The 18,886-nt window shown below is 58.1% G+C and overlaps 1 protein-coding gene across 1 annotated transcript; it reads left to right on the forward strand.

Moving 5' to 3' along the window:
- The first annotated feature begins 2,416 nt into the window (after positions 1-2,416).
- On the forward strand, positions 2,417-12,275 carry LOC145522833 (aldehyde dehydrogenase family 3 member B1-like). The gene is made up of 10 exons (XM_081531893.1): positions 2,417-2,504; positions 4,822-4,984; positions 5,593-5,703; positions 5,887-6,007; positions 6,260-6,345; positions 6,441-6,522; positions 6,782-7,168; positions 8,169-8,335; positions 8,896-8,995; positions 9,267-12,275. Exons 1-10 carry the CDS (start codon positions 2,446-2,448, stop codon positions 9,449-9,451), a joined length of 1,461 nt encoding a protein of 486 aa, XP_081388019.1. The 5' UTR covers positions 2,417-2,445; the 3' UTR covers positions 9,452-12,275.
- Positions 12,276-18,886: the final 6,611 nt, after the last annotated feature.

The following is an 18,886-nucleotide window of genomic DNA, read 5'->3' on the forward strand; positions in this document are numbered from 1 at the left end:
CGACATTCTGTTTTGTCGTAACTGCAGAGGTGTAGAGCCAGGGAAGCCCAGGAGACCCGGGAGGGAGGACCTCCCCCGCCCCGGAGCCCCACCAGCACGTGGGTTTCAGACTTCTGTCCTCTGGGGCTGGGAGACGGTAACCCCACTGTCTCCAGCCACCGCCGTGGTTGTGGTGGTTGTTAGTGCACTGATCCAAGGCACTGGACAAGGCACTAGGACACTGATCCAAGGCATTTGCCGAGCATCTTGCCGTTGTTGTACTTTGCATTTCACAGTTGCTGTAGAGGCCGAACACACTTTCACTTGCTTGTGGGCTATGCAGGCTTCTTGTTGGTTCAGTTCAATGTGGTTTAGTTTGTTTAGTTTTTTGTTTGTTTTTGGCCATGTGGCTTGTGGGACCTTAGTTGCCCAACCCGGAGAAGGCAATGGCACCCCACTCCAGTACTCTTGCCTGGAAAATCCCATGGACGGAGGAGCCTGGTGGGCTGCAGTCCATGGGGATGCGAAGAGTCGGACACGACTGAGCGACTTCACTTTCACTTTTCATTTTCATGCACTGGAGAAGGAAATGGCAACCCACTCCAGCGTTCTTGCCTGGAGAATCCCAGGGATGGCAGAGCCTGGTGGGCTGCTGTCTATGGGGTCTCACAGAGTCGGACACGACTGAAGTGACTTAGCAGTAGCAGTAGCAGTTGCCCAACCAGGGATTGAACCCAGGCCCTTGGCAATGAAAGCGCGGAGTCCTAGCCATCGAACTGCCAGGGAATTCCCTGGTGTGTCTCGCTTTAACAGCTTTATTGAGATACAATTCACCCATCTGAAGGGCACAACCGGATGGTTCCCAGGAGGTGGGCCTCACCCTACCCCACCATACCCCACCCCCTGCCCTTCTGGTGTCTTGTGTGGCTCCCACTGGCCTGGTTCCCATCACAGCCAAGGAGCACCTCACACCCCCACCCACGGGGCAAGCTGGTTCTCACACTGTGCCTGGAGCTGCTCTCCATGGCTCTCGGCCATGGAGTCATCTTGATCTCTTGGGACAGGCTTGGGGGTGGAGGGCGGACAGGGACAAACCACACATGAGGGATTAGCAGTGGGGCCTGAGTGCATTCTTCTGCTTCCTAGAACCTAGCAGGTGCTCCAGAAAGACTGGGGGATACGTTAGTAGCCAATACTTATGAGCACTGATTTCGTGTCAGGGGCCATGGTATCCGTATCTATTCTTTCATCTTATCATGAAATCCTCTAAGTGCAGTTGTTGCCTCAAGGAGGCTCAGGGAGGTTAAGCAACTTGCCTGTGCTGTGTGTTTAGTCACTCAGTTGTGTCTTTCTGACCCCATGGACTGTAGCCCGCCAGGCTCCTCTGTCCATGGAATTCTCCAGGCAAGAATACTGGAGTGGGTTGCCATGTCCTTCTCCAGGGGATCTTTCCCACCCGGGGATCAGACACAGGTCTCCCGCATTGTAGGGGGAATCTTTACCATCTGAGCCACCAGGGAGCCCAAGTAACTTGCCTAGGGTCACACAGTAAATAGGAGAATAAGGGGAAAAAGGAACAAGATGTGACACCCTGTGGCCACAGGGGCCCCTGGCCCATCCACTCTCTCTCTGCAGCTGCCAGGGCCCCTTCCTCTGCCCTGAGGATGCCAGTCGGGCACATGAGGAGAGCGCAAATGAAGGAGCCCTGAGGGGTGGGAATGAAGGCATAGACATGAGGATCTGGTACAGGGACCTAGGTGGCTTGAAGAGCTCTGCTGGCTGAGGGAGTCCTGGAGGAGGCTGCCAGGGTTCTACTGACAAAGTATTGATGCTTTCAAACTGTGGTGTTGGAGAAGACTCTTGAGAGTCCCTTGGACAGCAAGGATATCAAACCAGTCAACCTAAAGGAAGTCAACCCTGAATATTCACTGGAAGGACTGATGCTGAAGCTCCAATCCTTTGGCCACCTGATGCAAAGAGCCGACTCACTGGAAAAGACCCTGATGCTGGGAGAGATTGATGGCAGGAGAAGGGGCCGAGAGGATAAGATGGTTGAGTGGCATCACCAACTCAGTGGACATGAGTTTGAGCAAACTCCAGGAGATAGTGGAGGACAGAGGAGCCTGGGGAGTTGCAGTCCTTGGGGTCGCAAAAAGTTGGACTCTTAGCAACCGAACAACAACTTTCTCTTTCTCCTTACCAGGTAAGCTTCTGCCTGTCCTTCCCAGCAATCATAGCGTCACCTGGAGTTGCCAGACCTGTTCCGGGGGGCCAGCTGTGCCAGATGAGGCAGCCGCAGGAGGTGCTGATGTGTGAATCAGCAGGAGGCCAGACCAGCTGGAGCTTTGGTTTGGTGATTTGTCACCCGGGTGCCTCTCCACCACCAGACGTGGGCACAGGGCGTCCGGTTGGGGGCTGTACCTGCAACCGGCAGAGGCGGGGTGAGAGCGCATATCTGGAGGCAGAATGTCAGGCATGAAGGGCCTGGGCTCGGCAAAGGATCCAGGGTCAGAATCCACACCAGGGTACGTGGGGTCGGGGGAGGGGGGAGGGTGGGCCAGCAGCACAGGGTGGGGGAGTGGGGAAGAGAAATGGGATCCCGACCCCAAGGGGCCCCCAGGGCTGGGGGTCTGTGGGCCTGGGGCCTGGCTCAGCGCAGGGAGGTGGTGCTGCCCTGCCCCCGCTGTGCCTGTGGTCAGTCATGCTGTCTGAGCCTCGCTCCTGCTCCCTGCCCCCACCTCTGACCCCTGGGACACCTGGGAACACTCGGAGAAACCTGCATCCCGCCTGGGCTGGCCTGGCCCGGTGAGTGGAGGCTCCCCAGGCTGGGGGAAGAGGTGGATAGACAGAGGCCGGCCAGGTGTGACCTGGGCTGTGCTCAGGAAGTGCTGGGGGGTGGTTGGGACAGGGGAAGGGGGCAGCTCCTTATAAAAACAACACTCACTGTTCATTTCTGATTCTGGAAGTGTTGCATTCTCATGGTAGAAAATTTGGAAGCTACAGAAAGGTGTTGTTGAGAAGTCAATAAAAAGCACAGGGCAGGACTTCCCTGAGGATCCGGTGGTTAAAACTAGCACATTTTGGTGCTGGTGGGGGAGGGACTGCGGGGTCACAGGACCCAGGACTGAAGCTGCCATGTAGCCCCCGTGAGGAGGGCAAACAACGGGGCGGCTGACCTCAGCCCCACTCAGCTGTCCGCCCCCTCATTTGATTTAGCAATGATGGGGGTGGGCCTGAGGGTGTGGTCCCTGGGCTTTGAGTCATTCTGGAGGCATTCACCCCTAGCGAGGCTCTAGAGAGCCACGGATGAAGCCAGAGCAGGGCTGATGGGACCACCGGAACTCCATCAGGGAAAGCTGGGTGAGGCAGGTGATGCTGGCACCTCTGGGGAAGCCTTGGAACTTGAAGGCCTAAGGGTGCTCCCAGCCACCCTGGACCGAGGGTGGGCGGGGCCGGTGGCCAGAGCTGGTTCCGGCAGCCCCAGCCACTCTGGGATGCCCTCAGGAGGAAATGGCCCTGGTCGTCTTGGCTCCGAGCCTGGGCCTGGGCGGGATTTCCTGATTTCCCTCTGCCATCTGGGGTAGGGGGCTGGGGTCTAGGTGGGACCACCCCGGGCCTAGCTGTGGGAGGGCACACCTTGGGTCCCCTTCCAGCCCAAGAAAGGGCCAGGATACCCGCCTTGCCAACCACAGGTGGGAGCAGGCAGGTCCCGGGTTCCCCCTAAGAGCTGAGCTCCCGCTGCCCACCTGCTGAGAGGCTTCACCCACATGGCCAGCCTTCCCCCTCCCACCTAGCAGGACTTCCATGTCCCTGGTGTCCCCAGGGCAGGTCTGTGCCCTGGAGGCACTTGCCCAAGGCTAGATACAACCTGGCAGGAGTGAGTGGAGGGTAAGGGTCCTGGGGCCAGATCCTGCCCCCTGCTCTGCCTGGCACCAGGTGTTGCCTGGGAATGTGCCCAGCTTCCCCCTGTACTCCTCAGCTTGGAGGCCCACTGAGCAGGGCACCAGTGCTTTCCTGGCCTTATGCTTTCTAAGAACAGTGAGCACAGTGGCTAGCCCCCACTGAGAGTGGCCAGGCCTGTGCTGTGCACGCCCACGGAGAAGTCTGTCCCCACTTCCCAGGTGAGGAGACTGAGGCTCAGAGAGGAGGAGGAGGAGGTGCAGGGTGCCCAGTGGAGATGCTGAGATCTGCCTCACTCCATGGTCAGTGCTCTGAGGCAGAGGTCCTAGGCTCAGGCCTGTGAGATGCTGCTGGACCCTGAGGGTAGATGGCTCACATCAGCATACAGAGAAAGAGAAACACAGACAGGCCGACACAGAGAGACATAGAGACATGGACAGAGAGACACTCAGATAGAGAGACCTGGAGGCACAGGCGATGGTATGGTTTTGGGGCCCTGGTTGGGGTGCTCAGAGCCCTTTCTTGCTCAAAGTCCAGGTGTTCTCCCCAGAGGCCCTCCTGGGCTCCTTCTTCCCACCCCCATGCCCCCTCCCCCTCCCCTCTCAGACCTGCCAGGGTTCCCTTGGGTGTCAGACGAAGTCCAGATGGGCTCCAGGCTCCAGGCTGTCAGCTGTGCCTTCCCATGGATGCCCCACCCACCCCATTGCCCCGTGTTCCAGGACCACCTCCCCAGAGCACAGGGACCTGGCCCGTGCTCCAGGGCCCTGCGGCACACCCCAACCTCAGTTTCCCCATCTGCCACTGCAAAGCTCTGTGGTCTCTGAGGCAAAGAACCCCTCGAGGCCCCGTGGGGGTGTCGGTGGGCCCAGGTGGGTGCGAGCAGGGGCCATGGAGGGGTGGTGGAGGTGGGGGCACCCCAACCCACGCTGCCCTGGCCGGCAGGACGGACCCCTTCGCGGACACCCTGCAGCGGCTGCGGGAGGCATTTATCTCGGGGCGCACGCGGCCAGCGGAGTTCCGGGCTGCACAGCTAAAGGGCCTGAGCCGCTTCCTGCGAGAGAACAAGCAGCTTCTGCAGGAGGCGCTGGCTCAGGACCTGCACAAGGTGGGTGGGGGGAGGGGGGCAGGGGTGTGGGGAGGAGGGCGGGGGGGGAGGGAAGCAGGGGTGGGTGGGGGAGGGGAGCGGGGGGGGTGGGGGCGGGCGGGGGGGATGAGGGGAGGAGGGGAGGGGTGGGGGAGGCGGGCAGGGGTGGGGTAGGGGAGGAGGGCAGGGGTAGGGGAGGAGGGCAGGGGTGAGGGGAGGAGGGCAGGGGTGGGGGGAGGAGGGCAGGGGTGGGGGGAGGAGGGCAGGGGTGGGGGCTGGAGCCAGCTGCATCCCCAGTTCAGTCCTGTGGTTCAACAGACCCTTCCCTGGGCTGCCAACTGCTCTACATCAACTCAGCAAACCTGTGAGGCAGGTCTGACTGCTGTCCCATGTCACAGACACGGAAAGTGAGGCACACAGGAGTTAAGTCACTTGCCCCAGGTCCCACAGCCCGAAAGCGGCAGAGCCCAGGACCCGTGCTCCCCACTGCAGTTTCCAGGGGGCTGGCTGTGCTCACCCTGGAGACTGTCTCCGTGTCCACCCTGAGGACTCGTGGGACCTCCAGTGCTAGATCCGCTCCCCTCCCCACCTTGCCCAGGCCTGACCCCCGAATCCCACCTCCACCACAGGCGGCCTTTCATTCGGACATTTCGGAGCTCATCGTCTGCCAGAACGAGGTCGACTTGGCTCTCAGGAACCTGCACTCCTGGATGAAGGACGAGCCAGTGGCCAAGAGCCTGGTGAGACCTCTGGCCAGGCGGGACAACTCCAGGGCGGCCGGCCGAGGCCCTGGGCGAGTCACTGACTTTCTGGGGACCCCGGTCTCCTTGAGGGGACTCCACTGCACAGGCAGGTCGAGGGCTATGAGGGATGGGCTTTGGGGTGATCCTTAGAGAGGCCTCACTGCTCGTCCTACACCCCAGATCACGCAGCTGGACTCGGCCTTCATCCGGAAGGAGCCCTTCGGCCTGGTGCTCATCCTGTCTCCCTGGAACTACCCCCTGAACCTGAGCCTGGTGCCCCTGGTGGGCGCCCTCGCTGCAGGTGAGAGGACGCCTCAGCCCTCACGCCCCCTGCCTGTCCTCCCAGCCGCCCCCAGAGCCAGGAAGGAGGGACCTGGCACTGGGTGATTAAGAAGGCCTGGTTCCTGTCTGACCACCATCCCTGGCGCTGTGTGGCCTCGGGGCCAATAGGGCACCTCTCTCAGCAGCACTAGGTGTGAGGACTTGAATGGAGGTGGTCGTGGCCACACATGGCCCCGACCTCTCCTTGCCCCGCCCCCGCCCCGTCCCACAGGGAACTGCGTGGTGCTGAAGCCCTCGGAGATCAGCACGAGCACTGAGAAGGTCCTGGCCGAGGTGCTGCCCCGACACCTGGACCAGGTGAGGGTGAGCCTGTGTCCCACACTCCGCCGCTCCCACCAGCGGGAGGTCCTGCAGGGTCCCCTGAGCCGTCCATCCCCCCCGCCCCCTTGCAGAGCTGCTTTGCGGTGGTGCTGGGCGGGCCCGAGGAGATGGGGCAGCTGCTGGAGCACGAGTTCGACTACATCTTCTTCATGGGTGAGGGTGGCCCCGGCTGGTGTCCTGCGGAAAGAGGGATGTTGGAGAACAGGCTGGAGAAGGCGGGGGAGGGAGGAGGCGATGGCCAGTGGTGTGGAGCATCCCTGATGGCAATCATCTGGGGCAGGCGGGCCTGGCAGGGTGGGGTCCTGGGTAACAGGGTGGGGGCAGATCCCAGTGGGTGAGCCAGGATGGGGCCAGGAAGGTGGTGCCTGAACCATCTGGCCAAGAGCAGCTGAGTCAAATCTCATGTCCCCAGGGAGCCCTCGAGTTGGCAGGATCATCATGGCTGCTGCCGCCAAGCACCTGACGCCCGTCACGCTGGAGCTGGGAGGCAAGAACCCCTGTTACGTGGACGACAACTGCGACCCCCAGACCGTGGCCAACCGGGTGGCCTTCTTCCGCTGTTTCAACGCAGGCCAGACCTGCGTGGCCCCCGACTACGTCCTGTGCAGCCCCGAGATGCAGGCGCAGCTGGTGCCCGCCCTGCAGAGCGCCATCACCCGTTTCTATGGCGACGACCCCCAGAGCTCCCCAAACCTGGGCCGCATCATCAGTCAGAAGCATTTCCAGCGGCTCCGGGGCCTGCTGAGCTGCGGTCGCGTGGTCATCGGTGGCCAGAGTGATGAAAGCGATCTCTACATCGGTGAGCCCCGCCCTCCCTGCCACTGTGCCCCACCCCAACCCCCACCCCAGCGAAGGCCCCTCCACGCTGAGAGCCACAGCTGGGCCCCAAGTCTGGGCTCTGAGGCTCCCCCGACCCCACCGCTACAGCTCAGCCTGGTACCACAACTCTGACACCGGTGTTTCCTGTTGCTGGGGTCTGAGCCTGCGACCCCACGACTCCACACTCTGGCCCAAGTTCTCCAAGCTCAGTTCAGTCGCTCAGTCATGACCCACTCTTTGCGACCCCATGGACTGCAGCATGGCAAGTCTCCCTGTCCATCACCAACTCCCGGAGCTTGCTCAAACTCATGTCCATCGAGTCGGTGATGTCATCCAACCATTTCATCCTCTGTCGACCCCTTCTACCTTCAATCTTTCCCAGCATCAGGGTGTTTTCCAAAGAGTCAGTTCTTTCAATCAGGTGGCCGTAGTATTGGGGTTTCAGCTTCAGCATCAGTCCTTCTGATGAATATTCAGGACTGATTTCCTTTAGGATTATTTAGGTCTCCAAGCTCAGATCTGAGAGTTCTAGGCTCAGCTTCCCAATTTCAGCCCCACGATCCGCTGCTCTATGAGCCACACGACCCCAGGTGCTACACGCCCACGATTCTGGTTCTCAGCTCCCAAAGCCCGTCCTCAGTGTCCGCTCTGCTGTGAACAAAAACCCTTTTGCTGGGCCGAAGGACTCGGAGGGTCTAACAGGCTGGGACCTGGGGCCTCAGACTCTGGGGTCTAAGATCTGGTCACCCTCTGACTGTGAGACCAAGGCTGAGTGGTTCTCTGGGCCCCACGGGCTCCGGTCAGGATGGGGAGCCCCTCGTGGTCACTTCCTGAGGCTTCGGGGAGACTACCGTCCCTGGGACATCCGGCTCCCTGGGCCCTGACAGCCCGCGGGCCCGCCCGCCAGAGGCCCCGCCTACCAGAGACCCTGCCCACCAGGGGCCCCGCCCCTGGGTTGAGCCGGCCCCTGTCCCGGGCAGCCCCCACGGTGCTGGTGGACGTGCAGGAGACCGAGCCGGTGATGCAGGAGGAGATCTTCGGGCCCATCCTGCCCATCGTGAACGTGAGGAGCCTGAGCCAGGCCATCAACTTCATTAACCGTCGGGAGAAGCCACTGGCCCTGTATGCTTTCTCCAACAGCAGCCAGGTGAGGATGGACGCGGGGGGGGGCAACAGAAGGGCCCAAAGGGGTGAGACTAGCCACCTCCCTTTTCCCAGCCCACTTACAAGGGTCGGGGAGCAGACAATTCCAGGGTGACTATAATCCAGGCCACTGGATGACGGCTCCCTGAACACAGGTGTCCAGCTGAAACCGGGATGGGGTTGGAGGGGACAGCACCAAGAACCTACCAACGGGTGGGCGGCCAGCTGCCTGCCCTGGCCAGGGCAGCCTCCACACCCAGACAAGGAGGTGCTCTTTCGATCTGCCCTGCCCCAAGCACCCCTCTTTTCCTAAATCGTGCAAAATTTCTGTATGGGCGTGCAGAGCCCCTGAAGGGGGATGGGGCAGAGCAAAGGTGGGACCCTGCAGGCGGAGCTGGGCTGGCTGCCTGTCTGCTGCGGCTGCTAACCCTCACAGCCACTTCTCAGGGCTGCGGGCTCCTCTTTGTGAACTCAGAGGGGCGACACTCACTCATCAGAGGATGGAGACCGGGGAATAAGGAGCCTACGCTCCACCCCCTGACCCCGGCCTCCCCCTCCCACCAGGTAGTGAACCAGATGCTGGAAAGGACCAGCAGCGGCAACTTCATAGGGAATGATGGCTTCACCTTCCTGACTCTCACCTCCCTGCCATTCGGGGGAGTTGGTGAGCCCCGCCCTCCTTCACCCTCTAGCTCCAACTCCCAGGGAAGCCCAGGTGGGCGCTCCAGACCCAGGAAGGTTCAGTTTGGCCTTCACTCACGGTTCAACCTTGATCCAGGCCCCTGGCCTCTCAGGGCCTCAGTTTCCCTCTCTGCAAGATGGCTCATCCCATGGCCTGGCTTTTCCTGGGCTCCCTGCTGGGCGGTGGGTTGCTGCTGCTGGTGGTGGAGGGCTCCTCGGCCTGGCTTCAGACCCTCACTTCTGTGCCCCTGCAGGCAAAAGTGGGATGGGAAGATACCATGGCAAGTTCTCCTTCGACACCTTCTCCCACCACCGCGCCTGTCTGCTCTCCCACTCGGGCCTGGAGATGCTGAACAACATCCGCTACCCACCCTATTCTGAGTGGAGACAGAAGCTGCTCACCTGGGCCTTGGGCAGCCACAGCTGCACCCTTCTGTGAGCACCCTACCCGCCTCCAGGGCTCCATCCATGACCCCTCTGTTCTGCTGCTGCCCGGGTGCTCAGTGGCCCCCAAAAGGCAGGCACCCTGTCCAGGAACAGAAAGTTCCTGCCCTTGGGGCTTTGTCTGAACAGACACCCGGCTGCACAGACCTCTGGGCCACCAGTCCAGCTCCTTTCAGAACCAGAGTCCCCTCTGCAGCTTCCTGACAGATTTGTTGACCCTCTGCTTGAACATGTCTGGTGACAGAGAACTCACCCCCTAGGTTGAGCAGCCCTGGTGGTTAGGAAGGCCTCTCTCACGTCAGATCTATAATTAGGCTCCCGAAGTACAGAGTGATCTCTAACAGCTCCAGCCACACCTGGTTTGGGAAGCTGGGCTTGTCTGGGTGTCGGCTTCACCAACTGCAGTGAAGAATGTGGGCCTTTGGAGACGTCTGCCCTCCAGGCCAGGGTATGCTGTGCACGTGTCTGTCCTCCAAGCTTGCACCTGCCCCCTTACCCCCTCACTCCTCCCAGCTGCCCCGACCCAGGAGGGAGCCTCGCTCCCATCTCACAGGCAGGAGCCAAGGCCCAGAGAGGGCACTGACTCCCTAGGTCACACAGCCTGTCAGGGAGGGGGGTGTCGGAGCCAGTGGGGGCTGGGGGTCCCTCTACTTCCTGGGGCTCAGAGGGGCAACTGAGCCGGCCCACCTCCAGACTGTTCTCACTGCTGCGGCATGCACATATGTTGGTACACATAGCACAGATGTGAACACACAGATCCTCAGACAGGCAGACACCAGGGCTCACACGCACTTGCTTGCACACTCAGTTGGGGCTAGAGGCTGCTGTTTCTGGGGGCCCTTGTGCCAGTTCCCCAATGCCCTTCCGTTCTATGAACACCTTCTGAGGGTGTGGAGAAAAGGGAATTCCCCTACACTTTTTTGTGGGAATATAAATCCTCGCAAGGAGAAGGCAATGGCACCCCACTCCAGTACTCTTGCCTGGAAAATCCCGTGGACGGAGAAGCCTGGTAGGCTACAGTCCATGGGGTCGCTAAGAGTCGGACACGACTGAGCGACTTCACTTTCACTTTTCCCTTTCATGCACTGGAGAAGGAAATGGCAACCCACTCCAGTATTCTTGCCTGGAGAATCCCAGGGACGGTGGAGCCTGATGGGCTGCCGTCTATGGGGTCGCACAGAGTCGGACACGACTGAAGCGACTTAGCAGTAGCAGCAGTAGCAAATCCTTGCAGTTACTATAGAGAACAGTATGGAGGTTCCTTAGAAAAACTAAAAATAGAGAAACTGTATGACCCAGCGATCCCACTAGTGGGGATATATCTGGAGAAGACTAATTCCAAAAGATACATACACCCCAATATTCATTGCAGCATTATTTACAATAGCCAAAACATGGAAGCAACCTAGATGTCCAATGACAGATGAATGGGTAAAGAAGATGTGGTACATACATACACAATGAAATACCACTCGGCCATAAAAAGTATGAAATAATGTCATTTGCAGCAACGTGGATGAGCCTAGAGATTATCACACTAAGTGGTAAGTCAGACCAAGACAAATACTACACACTATCACTTACATGTGGAACCACAAAAATAGTACAAATGAACTTATTTGTAAAACAGAAGCAGATTCACAGACATAGTAAACAAATTTATGGTTACCAAAGGGGAAGTGGGAAAGGGATCCATTCGGTGTATGGGATTAACATATATACACTACTATAGATAAAATAAACCACAAGGTCCTACTACACAGTGCCGGGAGCCAGCTCACGAGATCCCACCCATGATAGAGTCATGAGGTAGAGGGCTGATTGAGCACGGCTTCTCAGCCCTCAGGGATTCTCGGAAGGCTGCCTCAGCACTCACCTTAAAGATGATATCTGTCTTTCTGATGTTTGCTACAATAAACCTCTTCTTATTTTCTGTGACTTAGAAAAAAGGCTTTTCCTGATTCTCTTCTAAAATAGATCAATCTGAAATCTCAATCGACAAGGCCCCTGAACGGTAGCACCCTAAATAAAATTATCTGGAATATAAAATATGCTAATCTAAATTCCTCTTGCTAGCATATTGGTTTGTTTAATAAATCTACCTGTGCCTTTGGAGCTAATGTGCTTGTCTGCCCCTTAACAACAGAACAGCATTGAGAGCCTCCACACAGAAAGCCCTAATGGGCACAGAGCCCTTTGTAGGAAAGAAAGCCTTGTTAGGAAATACAAAAAATATTGCTTTGTGAAATTGTTACTTAATCTATATTTACTCACTATGGTTTTACTCTTAACGTATTTAGCCTATATAATGAAAGCATAATAGTTAGGGATTTATATAAATAAAAGTTTAGTTTTAATACAAATAATAAGACAATTGTTAATTCAGCTGGTGATTTTGCTAAGAACTGACCTTTGTGCTATATTGTTTCAGCTTGCTGTACTATGACTTTATGGAACCACATTCTTTTCTGTTAAGCTCAAGGCATAGAGTAAATTACCGAAAACAGGTTTTACCTTGAAACTTTCTATTAATGAATTATTTCCTGCTGTGCCTGATACAAAAGTGTCCTGGCTGATCAACCCTTATCAATAAAAGAGTCACAAGATGTTAGCAGGCCTCTGGGCCAGAAGATGATGTAAACAATTTTAAATCTTTTATAACTCAGAAACACAAACAGTGTCCTGGTTCCGATATGGATCAAAAACTGCTGATCCATCGAGCTGATCTGGCATGACTCTATGCTTTACATTTGTTTCTATGCACCACTGAAAATATAAAAGCCGTCTTAAAAACAATAAAGTCAGAAGACACTTGGAAACACCACGACTCGCTGTGTCTTCTCATTCGTATCGCCGACGCCGTCCATCCTGAGGGATCCCTGACCTGCTGGGGCTGGACTCCGGCAACACAGCACAGGGAACTATACTCAGTATCTTATGATAAACTGTAATGGAAATTATTTGAAAAATATATACATAAAACACGACATTGTGACTCAACTATGTTGTTGTTCAGTCACGAAGTCGTGTCCAACTCTGCGACCCCATGGACTGCAGCACGCCCGGCTTGTGGGTCCTTCACCATTTCCTGGAGCTTGCTCAATCTCATGTCCATCGAGTCGGTGATGGCACTCAACCATCTCATCCTCTGTCACCCCCTTCTCCTCCTGCCCTCAATCTGTTCCAGCATCAGGGTCTTTTCCAATGAGTCAACTCTTTGAATCAGGTGGCCAAAGTATTGGAGCTTCAGCTTCAGCATCAGTCCTTCCAATGAATAGTCAAGGTTAATTTCCTTCAGGATTGACTGGTTTGATCTCCTTGCTGTCTAAGGGCCTCTCAACTATCCTTCAATCTAAAAAATATATTAATAATAAAAAAATATATGTATATATAAACACACTTTCTGAGACATGGAAGCTGGACCTCAGCCAAGGGAACTGAACTTTCCAGGACCCCCAGTGCTGTCCTCCCCAGAGCTGGGGGCCCCTGGCATGAAGCATTCAGGTCTCCAGAAACTGCCCCCCACAGCTGGGGGCTGCTGATCAGGCCCTCCTTCCTTCCCAGGAGGCCCAGCGGCCTGGGCGGGCCCCTCGAACAAAGGCTGTGGCTTCTGACTCATAAAGTGGGTGCCCGAGGCCCCTGCCCTGGGAGAAGCAGGGAGCAGGGACCCTCAGGCCGGCAGACACACTCACCCACCAGCTTGCTCCACCACTGCTGGCCAGGGAATTGGCCAAGTCGCTGAGCCTCCTCGAGCCCAGGTTCCGCCCCGCAGTGCAGCGGGAAGGAGAGCTGTGCTCCCTCTGTGGGTCTCCAGGGTCCCTGCCCAGGACCCTAACCAGGAGGCAGCCCGAGCAGGGGTTGAAAAAGAGTTTCCAGACACAGAGCATTGCAGAAGGGACTGAGTTTATGAAGAGCAGGGAACAGAGATGAGGCCGCCAACCTCCTGACAGACCAGGGAGAGTTGAAAGTTTTCTCGTGTTAGCCGCCAATTTTATGGCCTCAAGACAAAATTCCTGCTAGGAGGTTAGGTGATTGGTTAGGGCGTAGAGAGTGACTGCTGGGGTGGGCATTCTAGCCTAATTTGGGGTTAGGAAGCCTATTAGTGATGATGGGCAGGGGTAGGGGGGCTTTAGGCAACAAAGGGGATCTGTCGGGTCCAGAGCTGACCTTGTTTCTGGGCTCGTGTCAGTGGCCTTGGTACAAGGCCTCCCACCTGTGGCCTTGGGGCAAGACTCAGCACCTAATGGAGGTCTCTGCCCTCCCTTTGCTGAGGCTCCAGACCCCTGGAGGGTGCTAGCAGGGACCTCCGCCTCCTTGGGTGAACCAGCCTCACACTTCAACCCGGTCCACCCCCGCCAGCTACCCTACGGAGCAGCCTGACAAGCCCCACAGGCCCCGCCGTCCGGGTGGAGGGTGGGACAGCAGGAAGCGTGTGATCTGGGCGCTGCAGAGAGGGTTGGCCTGGAGGGAGCCCTGGCTGCTGGGCCTGGCTCTAGAGCCAGGCCGAGACCTCCTGGGAGGACAAGGTCTGGTTGTAAAGAAGCCCTGGGACCGGCCGCCTGGGAGGGCAGGAGGGGGTGCCTCGACAGCCTGGACGCCCCTCCCTCACCGTGGAAGGGAGGGGTTGTGGAGCAGGCACCACCCAGTTCACCTGCTGGGAGGGGCAAATACGGAACCCTCTCTTTCATTAAACCCTCCCGTGGATTCTGTGAGCATCCCTACGTGCATTAGCAGGAAGTCCAGCGTCTCCCTCTCCCGGTCTCCCCTTCCTTGCTGTTACAGGAACTGAGTCATCCTGCTTCTACACCTGGCCAGGAGGAGGTTGGCAAGAAGGGGCAGCCCACCAGCCACAGCTCTATTTTCCGCCACATGGGGTCTCTGTTGAGCAACACCCCTTCCCTCCAGGGGCCCTCGGGTCCTGCAGTCCCAGGGGCAGAGCCCTAGCCTGCTTAATAACTGTTTCCCAGGGAGAGCAGGACCTTAAATAAGGCTGGGCGCCGAAGAACTGATGCTTCGAACTGTAGTGCTGGAGAAGACTCTTGAGAGTCTCTTGGACTGCAAGGAGATCAAACCAGTCCATCCTAAAGGAAATCAACCCTGAATATTCACTGAAAAGGCTGGTGCTGAAGCTGAAGCTCCAATCCTTTGGCCACCTAATGCGTAGAGCCGACTCATTGGAAAAGACCCTGATGCTGGGAAAGATTGATGGCAGGAGAAGGGGATGACAGAGGATGAGAAGGTTGGATGGCATCACTGACTCAATGGACATGAGTTTGAGCAAACTTTGGGAGAGAGTGAAGGACAGGGGAACCTGGTATGCTGCAGTCCACGGGGTGGCAAAGAGTCGGACATGACTGAGTGACTGAGCAATAACAGCAACAGAGCCCCTCAGCTGGCCTTCAGAGGTGGGAGGAGCTTCAGCGAGAACCACCTGTTGGTCCCGGCCCTCCCGCAATGTGCTCCTGAGCCCAGGGACCAGCTGGAGCAGCCTCCTTTGTGGGTTGCCATCTCAGGGGCCTCCACCTCCTTCCTTCATCAGCTCTGCTCATCCCAGCTGGGGAAACTGAGATCTGGCTCCCGCGGCAAGCCGAGCCCCCAGCCGAGGGCACAGCAAAATGTGGGTGCAAAGAGAAATATTAGGAAGAGACTGACATTTCAAAAATATGATCCTTTTTAAAGGACCAAATAACAATGACAAGAAAAAGTCAGAACTTGGCTGGACTTCTCTGCTCTTATTACAGCTTCAGGTTTTATTTTGAGGTGTTACATTACTTGCAACATTACTGTGGAGGAAACACTGTCCTTTCAGTGTTTGGGGCTCGAGACCCATCTTCCCTGCAGATGCTAAATAATAGTGATTTCTCCCACAATTTAAAATTTCATTTAATACACTTTTATATTGTAGTTACTACCTGTCATACACTGAGTTTTTCTTTTTTTGCTTGTTTTTTTGGTTTTATGTGTCCAGATTGTTCAGCTTATAGGATCTCAATTCCCCAAGGATCGAACCTGAGCCCACCATAGTGAAAGCGCTGAGTCTTAACCACTGGACTGCCAGGGAATTCCCCCCAAATCCTGTTTTCAGCACTGTTAGCTGTTAAACTTAAACCTCAGGATGATAGGAGGAGATAGTATAATCCCAATTTTACAGATGGGGAAGCTGCGACACAGAGAAGTTAAATGACTTGCTCGAGGTCACACAACCAGCAAGGCTTTGAACCCAGACTTCACTGTCTGTGCCTGTAACCACGCGGGTGGTTACAGTGACAATGACAAGCATCTTTCTAAGGTGACCGGTGTCTCCATTTCTGGACACAGAGCCAGTTGGCATCTCAGCAGACACTCTGTTGTGTTGACTGAGGAGGTGAAGGAGTGAGTGGGCAGGACCATCAGTGAGGGGCATCTCTTGGCGGTCCCTGCTGGGGTTGCCCCCTTTGGGGCCCGGGCAGAGGTTGATCCCAGCAGCCTTGGCCCCTGGGTCTTCTCCCAGGACCAAGCCTTCCAGCCACTGTGACTCGTCTTCCAGATGTTCGGTGCTGAGGACATGCTCTGTGAGGGGGAGCCCACTGTGTATCCCGTTTCATCAACACGGCCGCCGACTATTAGAAGGGCATTGTCTTCATGTTCTCCTGGCCTGGCCTGCCCACGCTGGCCCCCGCACCAGCCTGGGTCCCAACCCAGGCCCCACCTGCCCCGTCTCAGTCCTCCCTTCTGAACAGTGGGTCCTGAGACACAATCTCCAGCCCAGGGCCCCCCTTTGCCCCCCACTGTGTGCCACATTTCTTGCCAAACCCACGCACTTCCATGCCTCAGTTTCCCATTCTATAAAATGGAAGGTGTCCTGGGGTCCACAGCTCCTGCCATCCCCCCTGCCTGGGAGAGGACCCCGCTCTGTGACTTTGGGATCTGGGGCAGGTCTGGCTCAGGGTGGTCTCAGACCTGCTGTGTGTTCTGGGGCCAGGGCTGACTGTCTCCGTGGCCACACTTTTTCATCACAGCCCAGGAGGAGGATCCCATAGTGTGTGTGTGGGTGTGGGGGGACTTGGAGAAAGATTGCCCCGGGGCCAGCAGAGGGGCTTTCAGAGGAGGCCATGGTCCAGAGGAGGGCTCCAAACCCACTATGTTCACAGGACCACAGAGTCAATCTGAGAGGGTGGAAGCGTGTGGCTGTGTGTGTGCCCACGTGTGAGGGTGTCCAGGCGCGTGTCTGCCCAGGCGCTGTGTGTGTGAGCACACATGTTTCTGAGAGCCTCAGCACTTTGGCCCTTCTTCCAGAAGGATCCATGTGTGGCGGGTGGCACAGCCCAGATGTGTGCTTCCAGATATGTAACGAGCCCAGTGCTCATGGGACTCGGGGGGCATCAAGGCTGGGGCAGGGGTGCAGCTCGACAAGGCTCTCCCCACCCGGGACCACCTGTCCAGGTGCAGGGGTGCAGGGAGGAGGTACAGGTAGGGCAGGTAGGGTGGCGGAAGTCCCACGAGGGAGGCAGAGACAGTCAGCGTCCGGGAGGCAGCGGGCCCAGTCCTGCCCCTGGGGCCCCTTCAGTCCTGACCAGGCACTCTCTGCTGTGTCCACCACAGGGCCACTCTGGCCGGGGAGGGACGGATCCTGGACACAGCCTCCCCCCGCCCCCCATGCCTGAGAGCATTGCTCCTGCCCGACAGGGGGGCTGGAGGAGCCCAGAGCTCTGCCCTCCCCAGGTCTCCGTCCCTGGGCCCCCTACACCCCCACCCGGCCCATCCATCTCCCCGCGGCCACAGCTGCCATGCCGCCTCCTGCTATTGAGCAGCGAGATGAGAAGGTGTGAAGGATATGGGGGCACCTGGGACAGGCTGGCAGGCAAGATGGATGAGGGGGCAGGGGGCCAGGAGGCGCCTCCGGCAGGAAGAGCGGGCCAGCTGGGGAAGAGGCTGTGAAGAAGGGAGGCGTGCTTGTGTGTGTGTGCGCGCGGGCATGTAAGAGACAGCCTGTGTTTCTGTGCACAGGGGAGAATGCACGTGTGCACACAAGTGGTGGCAGGTCATTGAGTCTTGAGTCTGTGTGTGCCCGTGGGTTGGCATGCCAGTGCACTCACATACGTGTGGCAGGCTTCCCATCTCACAGACCAAAGGCAAGTGCAAGCGTGCACGCACACACACACACACACACACACACACACGCACCAGAAGCCAATAGACCCCCAGGTCCCTGGGAGTCCAGGCTGAGGGGGCGCCAACCTCATCACCTCTCCTATCTCCCCCCTGCCCCACTGTGGCTCCTGGGACAGGGCGGCATGGCTCCACCTCACTAGGTGGCCCCTCATCCCTGGGAGCCTCTGGGACCCTCCCTCACAAGGGCAGAGGACTCGCCCCATCCTGCCCAGTAGCAGACCCCAGGGCTGGGTCTGTGCCAGGGTCGGCCCTCACTCTCCCGGGGGGATTCCTCCCAGCCTGGCCCTAGGAACCTGGGGCATGGGGCAGGGGAGTGGGGCAGCAGCCCCCCCCTGAGCTGAGGGAGGAGAGTTTGCCCCCAACATGTGGCTCCGGGAGGGGCCGGGGTGTCGCGCTGTGTCCCCAGAGCTAGACTGTGGAGGAGGCGTGGGATCCAGTCAACTTTGGGAACTCCGATCGGGCATGCCCGGCCCAGCCCGGTGCAGTCTCGCCTGGTGCCCCGGCCCAGGGCCCTAGAGTGGGCCAACCTGGGGTTAGCCCGATGACCCACCCTGGGCCACACGGCAGCATGCAGCGTGGGGGGACCCCCCTCCCTTTCTGCTTTTCTGACCGGCCATCTGCGTGTTCCCTGAATGCCCTGCTCCAGACAGGCAGGGGCTGCTGGGGAAGGTGCACAGTCAGGACTTGCCTCCAAGGCCTCTGACCTGGGCCAGCCTCCCCCGACCCTGTGGGGACAGCTTACTACCCACCCTAGGCGGGGCCAGCCCATTCCAGGCAGAAGCGATTATGCACTTAGTTCAGTTGGGGAAACCGAGGCACGGGGCTGTCAGGTCCCGCCAGTGTCACAGCTCATGGGCTGAGCAGTCAGGAGGACCTGGCCTCCCACCCCCCAGTCCAGGGGCTCTGCTTCTGCTTGTACACGTGGCTGTTGCCCCCTTCCCTTTCCGGCCCGAGCTCCCTGGTGAATCCACGACAGCAGCCCCCAGTCAGGGGTCTGGGTCCTGGGAAGAGGGCAGCGCCTCTGCCATTCAGTCTTCTGTGCTCTTACCACAGCCCCTTGACCTCCCCAAGGCCTCGTCAGCCCCAGCCTCTCCAGTCTGCCGGGCCCGGACCCCTGCGGATCTCCCAGTCTGTCCTCCAGGTGGGCCCACGCCCTGTGTCTGGGCTCATTGATCAGGAATGGCTAGGGGGCTCCTAGCTGGGGAGGGGAAGAAGCCAGGCGCGGGCACTGGGAGGGGGAGAGGCGGCCTTGCCACGTCAGAGCTTCCCCACCTGCCCT

Source organism: Giraffa tippelskirchi, chromosome 10, assembly GCF_054371585.1.
Source record: "Giraffa tippelskirchi isolate mGirTip1 chromosome 10, T2T-mGirTip1v1.2.pri, whole genome shotgun sequence".
NCBI classification, from domain to species: domain Eukaryota; kingdom Metazoa; phylum Chordata; class Mammalia; order Artiodactyla; family Giraffidae; genus Giraffa; species Giraffa tippelskirchi.